The sequence below is a fragment of the Heptranchias perlo genome, chromosome 9, assembly GCF_035084215.1.
Source record: "Heptranchias perlo isolate sHepPer1 chromosome 9, sHepPer1.hap1, whole genome shotgun sequence".
NCBI lineage: Eukaryota > Metazoa > Chordata > Chondrichthyes > Hexanchiformes > Hexanchidae > Heptranchias > Heptranchias perlo.
In genome coordinates this window covers 58,806,658-58,822,605 of record NC_090333.1, presented here as the reverse complement: position 1 = coordinate 58,822,605, position 15,948 = coordinate 58,806,658, and the positions used below count along the sequence as shown (strand labels likewise).

Here is a 15,948-nt window from a genome sequence, read left to right as displayed (position 1 = left end):
GTTGCTGATGATGGAGGGTATGAGTCGAGTCTGATCCAATCCTTAACTCATGTCGAGTGTACACTGACATCAGGTGCAAGAACACTGGCAGATTCTTTGCCCTGCCTAGCCCAGGCTGCTAAGACCGATTGCCCTACTGCAAGTGCCATGCCAGCTGTCACCAGCTAACTTCGTGAGCGCCTGTCTTTATTTTAAAATGTTATTTCATTTTTGGCTCTCCCTGGGCTTTGAACCATACCCAGGCCGAGAGGTTACGCAATGTATCGCAGTACCAGCTTCAGTTCTGTGAAGCTTGGATTTTTTTCTTTGCAGTTGTCATAAGGGTAAATTGAAAGAACAATGAACTTGCATTTGTATAGCACCTTTCACATTCTCAGGACATCCCATGCACTTTACAGCCAATGAACTACTTTTGAAGTGTAGTCGCTGGTTTTGTAGGGAAACACGGCTTCCAATTTATGCACAGGAATGCCCCACAAACAGGAATGAAATAAATGACCAATTAATTTCTTTTTTGAGGAATAAATGTTGACCAGGATATCAGGAGAACTCATCTTTTTGTCTCCAAATAGTGCTGTGGGATCTTTTATGTCCATCTGAACAGGTAGATCCTATTTTTTTCATTGTTGGGATGTGGGTGTTGCTGGAAAGGCCAGCATTTATTGCTCATTCCCAGTTGCCCTTGAGAAGGTGGTGGTGGGCTTTCTTCTTGAACTGCTGCAGTTCTGTGTAACAGTTTGATAGAACTGAGTGGTAGGTTTCCTTTCCTAAAGGACATTAGTGAACCAGTTGGATTTTTACAACAATCCAACAGCTTCATGGTCACTTTTACAAATACCAGCTTTTTAAAAACTGAATTCAAATTCTCAAACTGCCATGGTGGAATTTGAATACAGGTTCTCTGCCAGGCCTCTGGATTACTAGCCCAGTTAACATAAGCTTTGCTACTGTACCCAGTTTTTAAACATCTCATCTCAAGGACAGCACCTCTGACAATGCACCACTCTCAGTACTGCACTGAAGTGTCATCTTAGATTATGTGCTAAAATCCTGGAGTGGGGCTTGAACTCACAACCTTCTAACTCAGAGGTGAGAGTGCTACTGGTGGGCCAAGCTGACACTTGGAAAGAAAAATGATTAATCATTAAGTAGCTGTCTACCACAAATTAAATATTGGAACCCTGTGAAGCATGAGTAGAAATGGCTGTATAGCCTCAGGTGACATGGTTTGTTTTTGTTGCTGTGTCACAGAGCACAAGCATGCAACTTCCTGCTCTCAGTTCCCCACTCAACAATTCCCTGACCTGAGTTACGCTGTTAGTGGGTGGTGTATACAGAAGCCAATCCTGTCTTCACAGGGCAAGCAGTGGACAGTTCAAGTGGTAAAGGCAGAGACCCAGCTACAGGGAATTGAATGTGTCACAGAATGGGGTGATTATAAAATATACTGACAAGCCATTTCCCTACAGAATAAAGTATGTTGCCCGAATTAATAACATCTATCGCTGAAGTTAATAAAAATTACTCATATTGGCAATTTTCATTTTTAGTAAATATCATTTGGTAGTAGTTCTTGTTTAGAATTGTTGTAGAAGCTATTGTTTAATTATTAATTTCATTTTTTTTTGTCCTTACCCTATCCAGTGTTGGTACCCATCACTGGTGTTTTCGGTCCGAAAAACGATAGCCACAAGTGATGGAAGTGAATAAGTTAGCTCATTATCACAATTTTAACAGGTTTGTATTTTCATTGATAAATATTCTACTCTATATAATTCTGTAGACTACCTATATATAATAAATGAATTTTCCTGCAATTTAAGCTTCCTGCCAATGATTTTGGATTTGAAAGTTAATTATGGATTAGGTAATTTATTGACGGGCTGCCCTTAGTAACACTAGTACACCGATTGCTGTGTCATTGATCAGAATTTATTAAATGGATGCAGTGCCGACTGGTTCTATATGAAATGGATCCAATACAGACAGCTAGATCATTAGCTCAGGCGTACTGGGGTGTGAAATATACCGAGATAAAGTAGCAGAGGGGACCAACAAAGATTCACAGTAGCAATTCTTATCAGAAAAGTACACAGAATGAAAATTATTTGATGAGAAGATTAAGAATGCCAGGCTGAAATGAGATATGATGTGGAGATGCCGGTGATGGACTGGGGTGGACAAATGTAAGGAGTCGTACAACACCAGGTTATAGTCCAACAGCTTTATTTGAAATCACAAGCTTTCGGAGCTTTGCTCCTTCGTCACCTGACGAAGGAGCAAAGCTCCGAAAGCTTGTGATTTTAAATAAAGCTGTTGGACTATAACCTGGTGTTGTACGACTCCTTACATTTGAAATGAGATAGGTTGCATTTAATTTCTGTGTCAGTTCTATATGCCTCAATGATACCTGTACAATAATCTGGAGCATGCGCAGAGAACATTTACATGTTACGTGTCTCCATCAGTAGTTAAGTTTGATATTAAAAAAGGTACTGTAAATTTTGCCTGTTTTTCTTGAACGCTGAGTGAGTTAGGTTTTATAGTACTGCAATTCTATTTTGGAAAATGAATATTGTCCACCACTGACTAATTTCTAATAATTTCTTCAGTTCATTGAGTTTACATAAATATTTTGCTACTCTTTAAAATTTATTGGTAAATGGCTGCATTATATAAAAATATATTTAATAATGTAAATTAATATTTATTTTGGACATACACAAAACATGACTTGAAAACTTTCTTCCAAAATTCTTTATCGTTAAGGATATAAATCAGAACATAATTTGTAAGATCTATGATGATCAATGATCTATGAAGTTTTAGTGCTGTATCGAGTTAAGGATAAATGCTGCACAGTGCCAGTTATTTTTTTGGAGTGTTATTGTGTTTTGCAGGTGATGGCCAAAAATGAGGATGAATGGCTTTCTCTACGGCCACAAGAACCCTTACCCACCCATTGCTGTGGTAGTGGGTGTAAACCATGTGTGTTTGATATTTATGAGCAGGAACTCAAGCGATGGAAACAGGCGAAAGCTAAAGGAGATCAAAGTCTTCTCAATCAGAGTAATGAGGTAAGTGTAGACTAAAACCCTTCTAGGTCCATGTGGTAAGTCAAAACAGTTACTATTAAAGACAAATATGAAGTTTCCCCCTCCACCCCCACCAACCCCCCCCCCCCCCCCCCCCCGAAAGATGAATGGGCAAATGCACCAAGTGCTGTGGTACTGAGCCATACAAACCAGAAAGTCCCAGGCTTGATCAGTACTGAGTTACCTGATCTCATGCAGAACAGCAGTTGAATGCTACAGTTGGCCTCAGTGTCCCCAGCTAGGGAGGGGAAAATTCAGCCAAGATTCTTGCTCCTGATCACAATGCAGTGAACCCTACTGGATTGTGTGTGTCTGGTGAGGACTGGACCAGGCTTGACTCTGATACCCTGTAGTGGGGTAGCCTATTCCGAGTTGTCTAGGCTCACATGAGAAGAATTCCCACTTGGGAACCAGAGGGCAGCAAGAATTTGTGGAACTGTACGCCACTGAAAGTTTGCATTTTCAGGAGAGAAAGGGAGAAAATTGGCATCACTGCACTCCTTATGCTTAAAATAAAAGAAGTTGCATGTTGTCTGAGTACAGTTAATAACTTTAGTAAATAGCGCTAGAACATAAGTCAGGCCCTTGATATCTTGAGAAACTGCTGGTTACCCTAGTCGTGCTGCAACAGAAGCAGCATTGCACAAGAAGTGACCTGGGTGCAAACTGGAGAGGATGTGGATCCATCAGGTTGGAGTTTTAAAATCAACATGTACCAGAGTTCACTGATCGTTAGGTCAAGGGCCAGTTTATGGGGTTTAGAGGATGGGTTAGGGACTGCTGCATGCAGCACTGCTTGTTGGACATCGCAGTATAATAAATAATGATCCTGGAACAGGTCAGGGACTAGTGTACGATGTACTGACCCTGGACAAGTTGAAGCCAGTGCATGTATCACTGACCTTGGGACAAGTCCAAGACCCATGTATGAAGCACTGACTCTGGGACAACGAGTGCCAGTTTATGTAATGTTGACATTGGTACATTTTTAGTTTTTGGGATGATCAATATTAAACACTTTTGGAACTGAAAAGAAACTGTTTTCATGCCTTTTAATCTTTCACAGCAATCATAACTTGCTGTCAATTGTACAGAATGCAGTTCTAAGGTCATCCTGTTAAAAAAGAAACATTCTGCTTTAACTTCAAGAATCATAGATCCGTAGAAGGCACTGCTTTTCATCAGGACCATTTTTTAAGGTATAAAAGAATGTTTATTTAGACAGGTTAGAAGAGGAATAAAGTGTGAATGGCAGAAGGTGAAATCCAAACACTGTATTGTGGAACTATCTGAAATCCATCTTGATGCCAACACAAATGAAAGCTGTGGACTTTTGCATCTCAATCTTCCTTGTGTCACTGTAGAGCTACCCAAATGGAACAGAAATTCAATGACATTGGCCATTATTAATTGGAAAATATCTTATTTCATGTCTTGTTTCAGTCAAAGCAGCGTGACTTGCAGTTAATCGGAGCTGAGAAATGGAGTGCTTTTCAGATAGAGTATATGGAGCAGCAGACAGCTGGCACTTACCTGTATAGATTCCAGCTACCCAGTGGCTGCCATCTGGGGTTGACTGTAGGACAGCACATTGTAGCGAGGTAAGAGATCTGGAGAGTATTTACAGATATTCAAGGTGTTAGTTATTCAGATCAACTCAGTGGACTTGAAAACTTCCTCAGACAACACTGAGAACCTGAGTTACCTATTAAATGGAGTAAAAGGCAGCTGTAAGCAAAGATACTATTTTAGAAATATAATGTGTTATTTTGTTGAAATGAAATCTGGAAAGGTGTCTCATTCAGGAGTTATTGGCTGCTGTTTTCAAATGCAAACTATTTATCCTTCTCCTTGTTTAGGATCGGTATGCACTAGAATAATTAAACTAAAAGATATTATGGGAAACTGGTTCTCAGGAATGTTACTCTATAATGGAAGAGTTTACTTAAAATATTTTAATCAAATTATAAATGGAAGGTGTTCAAATTGAGGGTTGTTTGGAGCTAGTTTGGTCCAAATTAAATTGATAAGCAGAGTTTTGAGAATATGTAAATGACCTCTTTTCATTACAGCAGTGCTGCTGATGGCAGCCCCAGCTTCACTGGCAGTGCTGTGATGTTGAAATGGTTAAACTTTTCTAAGCTCTCCCAGTGACTCAATGGGTAAATGGGACTGCCTGGTGACCCATATAGGCCAGGAGGTTCCTGGGGTCATCCCCAGTATTTGTTGAGTTAGCTAACATTAAAGTAACTACAATTAGCCTGGGCGCCCTGGGCTAGGAGAAGAAATAAGTTCAGTAAGGATTCCCTTTTAATGACCCCTGCTGTAAAGTGCATGTGTGGACATCAAACGGGGATAAGATCAGGCTTGGCTATCATGTCCCTACAGTGGAATACCCCACTGACACTCATTATCTCAGCTCACTGTGTCCAAGCTCTCGTCCACTTTCAGGAGAGGGGAGAAATGGGGATAAGATTGTGTGGAAAAATAAAATCTGTTATTCTGTCACATTAAAAGGTAAGTTTCTGGTTGTAGATGTTTTCCCAATTCTACATTTCTAGTGATGAAATATTTATTTATAATCTAGGGGTGTAGAAACTTAAATCTTTAAAGGTGGGAGAGCAGATAGAAAAGGCGATAAAAAAGACAAATGGGACTCTGTGTTTCATATTTAGGGGCATTGAATATAAAAGCAAGGAATTTGTACACTAAATGGACCACAGTTGGAGTACCATGTGCCATTCTGGGCACCCTGACACTGACAGAAACATGACTCCTTACCCTTTACACTTAGTTGTGGAGGGATGTGAGGGAGAAGGGTTGATTATAGAAAAAATGGAGCCTGGGGTTATTCTTTCCCTCCATGATTATCCTGGAATAGTGGATGGATTTGTCTCAGCTGAGTGAAGCAAGGTAATGCTTGATGTGGTCTAATCAGATATGGCAATGGATGGCTATGTCAGTTGTGTGCCAGGTATGCTTGAGTTTGCAACCCTCAGACTTGAGGGAACAAAGAGGGCAACCTCTCAGGGGAATGACAGGGAAACCAACAGATAGTTTTGCAGGGAACAAATGCAGTGAAGATCGAGATGAAGGAACAGTTAAGCAAGTTGCCAGTGTTGTGACAAGTGGAGGGCCAAAGGCAAAGAATTTGGGAATTTCAAAGTGAGATTATAAGTGACCAGAAGTAGAGTTTTTTCCATGTACAGATGGTAAAAGTAGTGGAATTGGAGGAGGATGGGGGTAAGTGATACAAGGAATTGGTCAGAGGTAGTCTTATCAGAAATTGAGACACCGGTACAAGGGGACCATGAGAGATGGTGAGGTCGAGGGGGTGACCAAGGATGTGGTCTGGTGAGTTTATAGGAAAGGTGAGATTGAGGGAGGAGAGGAGGGTGGTGAATTGGAAAGAGACGGAGATGGGAGATATGAGTTGAAGGTTGAAATCACCAAGGATGAGGACTCACTCAGTGCAGAAGTTAAAAGAGAAAATGGAGGATATCTTTGGTGATGTTTGGTGTTGGACTTAGAGGCAGTAAATGATGAGGATATTTAATCAGAGTTGTGAGGAATGGAAGATGGAGGAGAAACCAGAGAAGTAAGGATAGATGCCAATCTATGACTTGGACATACGAGCCATGCCACTGCCAAGACGGTTTGCACAGGGCAGGTGTTGGAAAGTATAGCCAAGCAGGGAGGATTCTGCAAAGGGGAAGAATCATGTTTTTGTTAGTACCGGGGTATCATCCACCATGAGCAAGCGAACATTCTGGAGGGAAATGCGGAGAGGCGAAGAAATTGTTGATCCAACAGTGGTGTTTGGGCGGGGAGGTGGGGGGAGAAGGTTAAGGGGAAGGCACTAGACATGATGGTCAGCAAGAGGAGAGGATGAGGCAGTTGGGATTGCAGCTATTAAAGAGGCAGTGACCAGTGCCACAATGGATTTGGTAGAGGATACAGAGGGAGGTACAGAGGGAAGTCGTAGGCTCGTTCAAGAGAGATTTTAGCCAGGGATGGTGGCAGGAGAGAAGCATGCTGAGGAGTAATAATGGGTGAGAGTTGGGACCAAGGGGCGGGGAGGTCTTGATGCTGGAGAAGGAGATGATGAAAGGTGACATGGCTAAGACAGGGACAAAAGGAGAAGAGCGAAGAGAAGGACTCGGAAAAGGTTGAAAAAGAGAAATAGGAGTTGCGAGCTTGGGTCCACAGTAGCAGCCAAAGTGCAAATGCAAATGGACACAAAGGGAAACCTGAGTTACATTAAGATGATAGAGATTAGGTGAAACAGGTAGGGATTTTAAACTGAGGACAGGGAGGAGAGAATATGAATCAGTCCTGAATTAGAGTCGGAAGCCAAGAGCCAGTGGTGGAGTACAGTAGGCATGTAGACAGGATAGGGTGGGGTGGGGGGGGGGGTGGTGATTAAGCTTGGACCAGCTACCAATCAGTGAAGATGAGAGGTCCAATTCGCAGTCAGTAGAGGAGAGGAGATGGATCTGGGAAAATTTGGAGGAGCATTGTATCAACCAAGGCACTGGCAGAGGTTGAAACCATAAAATCCCAGTGGATTCTGGGAGCCAAAGGAGGAGTGGGGAGTTGACCAACAACCAGTGGATGTTGATCCAATAGTCCAGTGGAAATGTAGAGTGGCTTGAGATGCTAACAATGGATCCAGAGTATCATGGTGAATTGAAGGGGTTGGAGTGAGGAGCCAAGAGTAATGAAGACCAGGTAGCCAGAGAAAGATGAAGAATAACCCAGGAGACCAGTGGACATGAGGAAAATGATCTGAGAAACAACTGTAGTGTGGTATGGAGGATACAAGAACACAAGCAGGAGAAAGTCTGAAGGCAGTCCAGCGAAGGACGATGTAGAAGATTTGAAAGCAGAGTGGGAGTGGGGCAGCCACAGGAAACAAGCAGTTAGTGATAGATCATTGAACAGCATCTAGAGAAGAAAAGGAATCAGCAGAAGTGGATCAGCGTCAGCCCAGTAGTGAGAAGGTCCTCAGAGTCAATAGCAGCTGGAATAAAGCCAGCCAAGTCAAGGAGCATCTAAGGCAGCAGTGCAAGTTACAGAAGTCAGTCGCCTGCAGACCACAAAGCGGAGTATGAAGTTGCCTGGAGCACTGGAGCAAGGAAGAGCCAACGTCCCTATGTGAGGGCAAATCTGAGTCCGGTCCAAAGTGGTGTGGAGGTCTATATACAAGAGCCAAGGGAGCAAACATCAAATCAGGTACAGAAGGAGGAGGCAGCCCAGCATCAAGAGCCAGATCCATGGTCCTTGGGTGATAAAACTTGGACTTTGAAATGTTGAAAATTTCACTGGGTTGCACTAAAACAGAAGTAGAGCAATCCAAGAGAGGAGACTGGCGGAAAAAGAATGAGGATGGCAAAGAGTGGCCAGAGATAGAGTACTAGAGAAGTTTAGCGAGGTGCAGCCACCATAGGTGCCAGCTTCAAATATTGACTGCTTTACCACAAATGGCTACTGAGGCAGAGACTGTAACATCATTTAAAAAGGGAATTGGATAAGTATTTGAAAAAGAAGAACATAAAAGGCTATGGCAAATGGATAGTTCCAATGAAAGAGCTGTGCAGGTGCGATGGGACAAATAATTTCATTTTGTGCTGTAATTTCTCTGATTATTTAATTGAACATAAATCTGATTATCAAGCAAGGACCATGATGTAATTGACTCCAAGCTGGCTGTTTAATTGAAAGGGGAATTGTGAGTGGTCTGGAAGTTCAGAGAGCGTATACTCCAGTGAGTCCTGTGGATGCAGAAGGTTACTTTGAAGTTCTGATCAAGGTACTGTGCCATTCCTGTGCTGTAGTCAAGCTGTTACTCTTCTGTCACTGTATTGTAATTGAGCAATTAATGAGGCAACAGATAATTCTACAGTGTAATTGTCCTATTTTAATACGTAACATGTTTAATACGTAACACATAACAGCAGTCCAAAAGTAATTCCTGATGTGAAGCAGTTTGAGCGATCTCAACAATGTGATAAGGCGCTATATAAAGGCAACTGTTTCATTTCTACTTTGTTCTTTAATAGATCTATGAAGATGGATTGATGTCTCAGTACGTGAAGACCTGGAAGGAGTGGGATACTGTGTGCTGGCGGGGCCCTTTTGGAGGCTTTCCATACAAACCGAATCAGGTCGGTCGCTCAGTGAGAGTAGTTTGCAAATTAGAATCTGCACTTCACAATGGTATAATTCAAATATTTGTTATAATCAATTAGAAAGAGAAATAAGCAGTCCTTTGATTTTTTTTTTCTGCCCCGTCTCTCCTGAAGGAATTACTAATCTGACTGTGTGATATTTGTTAACATTATTGAGAGAATATGGCGTTAAAATGACAAATTAGTTTAGGCCAAATACAAAGTAGAACTGTTATCAAGGATCAGAGCTCAGTAATATTGCCTCTCTAATTATTAGGTTGCAAGCATTGACCTGAAACTAAAAGATTTCACAGACGTTAAAAAGGAAGTGTCATTTTTTAACATTGACAGCCTAAAACACTCGAAGAATTGTACTTATTTCCTACAGTTTATTAATATAAAGATCAAAGGTTTGCAGTGTGCTGACTCCATTTGCATTGTATCTGGCAGTATGAGCAGCTGCTGCTGTTTGCCTCGGGGACTGGTATAGCGCCAATGGTGCCTCTGCTCCAATATATTATAGCAAATGAAGAGGATGAAACTTTTGTTACCCTGGTGGGCTGCTTCAGGACTTTCCAAGATATCTATATGAAGCCTCAACTTCAGGAACTGGCTGCTTACTGGAATGTGACAACATTGTTTGTTCTGAGCCAGGTAAGGTGACACATTGAAGATTAATACATTCGCAAAACATTAGGACCGGGTGATGCAACTAATTAGCACATTTACCCTTCACCGTTGAGAGCTGGGTTTGTAACCAGGGATGCTAAGGGTGAAAGTCTCCTCTCTTCTGCCCTTTGTTCAGAAACTCACTTGCTCCTGCTCTCCAGACATGTTCAGTGCTTGCTCCCTTGCCATATAGTAGCAGAAGTTCTGTAGGGAAATCAGGAGAGAAAGTAAAACAGAAGAGCAAGAAAGGGAAGGAGCACAACAGAAAATGAAAAGAACTGAGAGACATAGAACTGAATAAGAAGAAGGGGGGAGAAAGGACCAGAAGTGAAGGAGGAAAGGAGAAGAGAGTGAAACAAGTGAAGGAGGAGCAGGAGAGAGAGAAACATAAAAGTAAAGGTGGAAAGGGGAGGAGAGAAACAGAAGTGAACGAGGAGTGGGAGAATGAGATAAATAAGTGAAGTGGGTGAGAGTGAGAAAAATAGTGAAGGAAGAGAGGGGAGAAGGAGAAACAGAAGTGAAGGAGGAGAAGAGAGAGACAAGTGAAGAAGGAGGAGGAAAAAAGAGAAACAAAAGTGGAGGAGAGCAAAAGAAACATGTAGTAGAAAAATAAAAGTGAAGGAAGAAACAAATAAAAACAGAAAAAGGAAAAGGGAAACAAATAAATGAGAGCAGAGAGAGACTTGTTGCAGACTCACTGGCAGCACCAGTATCCCTAATTAGGGGACATTAGAGACTATGAGAATTTTTTGGTCTAACTGTCAAAGAGCATCCTCAATAAGAGGCAACGAGTGATCATCAACCACGGTAGCTTTCCTAATTTCACAGTCAACGTGCATAAAAATATCACCAGTTTTCTCCTGGTTTGCAACTCCGTTGAGTGAACAAGTGGGTGATACAGAAGGAACCAATAAGCTTCCACAAAATTTATCTGAAATTTGTCAATTTTATCCAATTGAACACAACTTACTGACTGGAAAATAAAACTACCGCTGTACCGAGGACACCACAAATAACCCAGTTATCATACACAAGCTTCACATAAATTTGTATTAATTATTGGTATCCTAAATAATTTTAGGAGGAAGACCTGGAAACTCTTCCCTGGAGTTATCGAGAAAAAACTTACCATGGACGTGTAAATGGGGACATGGTGAAGGATTTTGTAAACTCATGCAGACGGAAACCGTTCGTTGTGGTTTGTGGATCCATAACTTTCAACAAAGACATCCTCAACTATCTTAACCACATAGGCTTCTCAGAAGATTTGTATTTTATGTTTTAGACAATTAGAAGCTTGTTATCTACAGGTGTAAAAACCTACTATTTCTTCAACTACAAAACAGAGCTTCTGCTATCAGTGGAAGACTCGGTTTCAAAGACTTGTCTATGATAAACTGAATTAGTGCTAGAATCTAGAAATTGAACGAGGAGCCTGCATATTAAGTACTGAATAACAAGACTGCAGGATGTTCAAAAGGTTCAGATGACGTAAACCCTGAGAGCCAAGATCGAGTGGTTTGTGAAGGTTATGCTATAGCCCATAATTCACTCTAACGCAGCTTTTATTCTGCCAAATGTACAAGCGTTCAGTTCTTAATCCTCCCCCACACCAATTTTCTCCCCTGCCCTCCACTCCTGAAGGCACTGACTCATGCTGGGATATGGTCCCATAGGTGTCGGTCACCCTTCAGTACTCCGACCAAATTGACATTCTTCATGTGTGAACCTAGACAGAAAATGTTGATGTGCTATTCACCACCAAGCCCAGTCCTTTCCAGCAAAAGTTACAGAATAATGATCAGGAGAGGAAATGCTGACTGTCACTTTTCCCCCCCTAAATCCTTATTTGAGGCTATTTAAAGCACCCACACCACTGCTCTGTTTGAGATCAGCTAATTCATTATAGACCAGAGAGCAAACCTGGGTTCACTGTGGGCTGTGTAGCTCTGACAGTGCATTTACTCAGTGAAACAGGTTTAGTTCTTTCATACCATTGAGGTGCTACGATGCTGTGCAGTTGAAACTGTTGAGTTGGCTCACCGCTGTTTCCTGATATCTGTCATACTAGACCTCTAAAGGTAGCAGTAGTTGTTATGACAGACAGGACACGAGTGAATAGATTTTACGAAGACGGTCTTGAGTCGCTGTGGCATGTAATTATGAGACAGGAACATGCTGCTCTGGTGCTGAGAAATGGCAAAGCTCTACAAGCCTGGAGCTTTTAAACTTTATAGTCTCCAGTTAATGGTTTGGGGTTTACCTGCTGCTGTTTTTAGAGGTAATGAATTTCATTGAAATGCATTTCTAAATGTGTAAACTTTACACCTTACTCTAAAATTTTCAGTTGTAGTTTTGTTCAATATATATTCTTTTAACTAACCAAGATGAGGATGTCACTGCTGATGAACAGTATATTCTTCTGTTTTTTTGCATTCAGTGTTGGTATCCAGCACTCCCAGGGTTAGAGGTTTGAAACAGAGTAAAACTCTCCATGCTGCCAGAACAATGTATACCCCAGCTTCAGAGGAGTGTGCCCTACACCACCAGTGTGGCAATTCTATTTTTAAATAATTCTTTTGTCCTTTGAGTGATTCAGCCAGCTTGTGCCAATTTAAGGTCACTTTATGCTATGGATTTGTGCCAGTAGAAACTTAACTCAGAATAACTTAACCCCCTTATAGCCATTAGAAAGAGGTTTTGTTACACCCACAGCCTCCAGCTCCTATCTCAAGGGCCTCAAAAGAAAAGGCAGTATGTTCCCTGAGAGATAATTTCTATCCCTTTTGAAGTTTAACCAGACCAAAGGGAATCAAAATATGTATCTCTTTCAATTTCATCAGTCTGGCAAACAGCCACAGGGATTTAAAACACAGAGGATGCTTGCTGGCCTGGGCCAGCATAAATGTGCATAAAGGTACATTGCTGTTCGTAGGAAATGAGGGATCAATTACAGAGCAACTTTGGCACTGAGCATGAGTAGCAATGCCTGAACAAAACCCAAAAAACAAACAAAATGAAAGATTGGTGCAGTGCAGTGCCCTGTTGCTTCATATAAATAGGTTCTTAAAACTTCACCTTTACCAATTAGTGCTAGTAACGGGAGTACACCCTTTTTCCTAGGTTCCAGGTGTCAGCCTCGGCTCAGTGGTAGTACTCTCACCTCTGAGTCAGAAGGTCATGGGTTCAAGTCCCACTCCAGAGACTTGAGCATATAATCCAGGCTGACACATCAGTGCTGCACTGTCGGAGGTGCCGTCTTTCCGATGAGACGTTAAACCGAGGCCCCCTTTGCCCTCTCAGGTATATGTCAAAGATCCCATGGCACTATTCGAAGAGGAGCAGGGTGTTTCTCCCTGTGTCCTGGCCAATATTTATCCCTCAACCAGCATCAATAAAACAGATTATCTGGTCATTATCTCATTGTTTGTTTGTGGGACCTTGCTGTGCGCAATCTGCCTTCCTACATTACAACAGTGAATACACTTTTTTTTTAAAGTACTTAATAGGCTGTGAAATGCTTTGTGACGTCCTGAGGTCATGAAAGGCGCTATATAAATGCAAGTCTTTCTTACAGTTTCAGCCATGGCAGAGAAACTCATTAATTGCAAAACTAACGTGAGGCTGCATCCTGTTACTGGCACTTACTGGGAAAGCTGTGTTCAGACTGAAGTGGTTTGGGGTAGAGTGAAGAATAGGAGAGTAGCTCAAGTCCCTGTAGCTAAATAAATTATGCAAAGGATTGGTATGATTTTTTTAAAACCTCAGTCATTCAAAGCCATTAGTTTATTGTAAATTAACAGTAAAGCTAAACAAACAAAATGATGGTTTCCTACACTACTTTAATAGTGCATTTTCCAAATTGTGAATAATTTATGTGCAGGAAATCCATTCATACTGAATAAAATGCAATGTTTTACAGTTCTCTTTTACATGCAAGGCATACAATCAGAACAGAGATTATTTTATCAAATCAAAATGAAATGCATCCAGAAAAAGCTTTACTGATGTTTATTTTCCAAAATGTTTTATAGAATGCAATTTATACGCACTGGGTTTCTGTGAGGTTTTTTTAAAAAGAATTCCATCAGGAGCCGATGAGTCCCCATCTGAACTGGGAGATATAAAATCCACGATATAGTTGATTTTATCATGAATTCTTCTTCCTGTTTGTCGCAATTTTCTCCCCTCTTGCTGGGATAGTAGATAGCCCTGTAATAGCAATCAAGAGCAGGAAAAGTGACTTGAGTTTTTCCCCTCCTTAGCACAGAATCACTTTGGCTATTTGTAACATCCCTATTTCTGTTTTGATGGAAGTCAGCTAAGTCAGTATAGACCAGGGGTGAAAGCAGAGATCTTAACTGTCTGTAAAGATCAATTCCACACCAGTATTTTCTAACTAAGCCACGAGGAGAGCCTCTCCTGTCTCAATCTCAAGTCAAACAAAATCATCTTATTTACAGAAGTCACTCATGGAAGTTCTTGCTGTCTTGAGTTATATATCTGAGATACGTGAAGTTCCCGTATTTTAATACATGATTATGAACACATTGGCATATATGTTGATAATGAATGTTCTTACAACCAGAAATGAATGAGCATTGACCAACTGGACACTTATAAACTATTGCCTGATAGTTCTTCAGATCTCTCTGACTGTTTCACACACATGTTCAAATTTAATTTGGTGGATTCAAACAATGTTTGATTTTGAAACAGGTTAATTTAGTTTGAATTACTCATAATAGGCAGCAAAGACAATGACCACACAGAACAGACAATCATTCTGATAAGTGAATGAGACAAAATCATCAGCGTATGTATCCCACAGGCAGCGACTTGCGACCAGCATATCCTCACTCTCTATCCTTCCCATTGTTGTGTAGCAAATCAATTTGTATCGAGGAGGTGTGACTTTCTTCACTGTACTTTTTATATCTTCAGTGATTTCCTTGATTAAAGTGTGAGCAGTTTTCCGAATTGTATGTCATTTCTGATGGTTTGTTTACAAGGTACTCTTCAATCAGCTCTCTGCCAAATCATAAATCAACCAATTTCCTTTAAATACTTCACTTCAGTTCATATTTGAAGGTACTCCTCAATCAGCTTCCATGCCTGGGCAAAAGGAAAATGATCCTTTATTTTTGAAGACCATATAACAACAAGCTGACAATAATTAATGTGACCTCTAAACTACCCTTAATCTAATATGAGTTTGTGCCACTATATGTGACTGTTTTTATTTCAACCTGCTTTTGATGTGTTTATGTGTGAACTCAAATCTTGTATTCCAACTACAGTCATTAAATTATATCTTTTGTAAGTGGTTATTTTAGTTGTGAAACACTATTTTTGTATAAAATGACCACATGCACATCCCTCTGACCCAGGAATCTCGCCAATATTGCTCTGGCCTGGCAGTGAGGGGATATAGACTGTTGTTCAGGGATTCTTCTGATTTTGCCTCCCTTACATCAGTGATACAATTTTTGCAACATTGGTCTGTACAGACCTTACTGCAATATCAAGTCCACGGCCCTAACATAAAGTTGCAAACGTTTGAGCAACTATGCCGTGCGCATTCAAAACTGCTTTAAGTTACATTTGCAACTTTTAAACAACACGTGTATTTTCACAGGAAATGATTCCATACGATAAATTGTGTCATTGAGTCAATGACTTGTGGCACAAATATGAACTGAAGTGAAGTATTTAAAGGAAATTGGTTGATTTATGATTTGGCAGAGAGTAGAGAACATGGGTCAGATGGGGTCCTGGGGCAGGGTCAGAAAATGTAGGAAAATGGAAGCTTTTTTTATATGTCTCATATGAAGGCAAATTGCCCCTTTTAAAATAACAATATTGTTAGATTGTGTTTAGGGAACTGTGTGTGTTCATATGTGAGAGTGGATGGGGAGTGTTGTTAGGTTAAGGTAAGTCTACCCTTCCATCCAAGCAATGTAAAACAAAAAAAATCAAAATCTGTCTTTAGCATTAAATAACATACTTAAAGT

The 15,948-nt window shown here is 40.9% G+C and overlaps 1 protein-coding gene across 1 annotated transcript; it reads left to right on the top strand.

Moving 5' to 3' along the window:
• Positions 1-4: 4 nt before the first annotated feature.
• LOC137325441 (NADH-cytochrome b5 reductase-like) lies at positions 5-14,914 on the top strand. The gene is made up of 8 exons (XM_067990555.1): positions 5-172; positions 1,645-1,737; positions 2,901-3,077; positions 4,539-4,696; positions 8,820-8,907; positions 9,158-9,262; positions 9,716-9,919; positions 11,016-14,914. Exons 3-8 carry the CDS (start codon positions 2,904-2,906, stop codon positions 11,217-11,219), a joined length of 933 nt encoding a protein of 310 aa, XP_067846656.1. The 5' UTR covers positions 5-172; positions 1,645-1,737; positions 2,901-2,903; the 3' UTR covers positions 11,220-14,914.
• The last annotated feature ends 1,034 nt before the right edge of the window (positions 14,915-15,948 follow it).

Bases quoted from the DNA above. Each gene is read 5' to 3' on its own strand.
- LOC137325441 (XM_067990555.1), top strand. From the start codon at position 2,904: ATGGCCAAAAATGAGGATGAATGGCTTTCTCTACGGCCACAAGAACCC. The intron at 8,908-9,157 runs GTACTGTGCCAT...GTTCTTTAATAG, and splicing joins ACTTTGAAGTTCTGATCAAG to ATCTATGAAGATGGATTGAT. The intron at 9,920-11,015 runs GTAAGGTGACAC...AAATAATTTTAG, and splicing joins CATTGTTTGTTCTGAGCCAG to GAGGAAGACCTGGAAACTCT.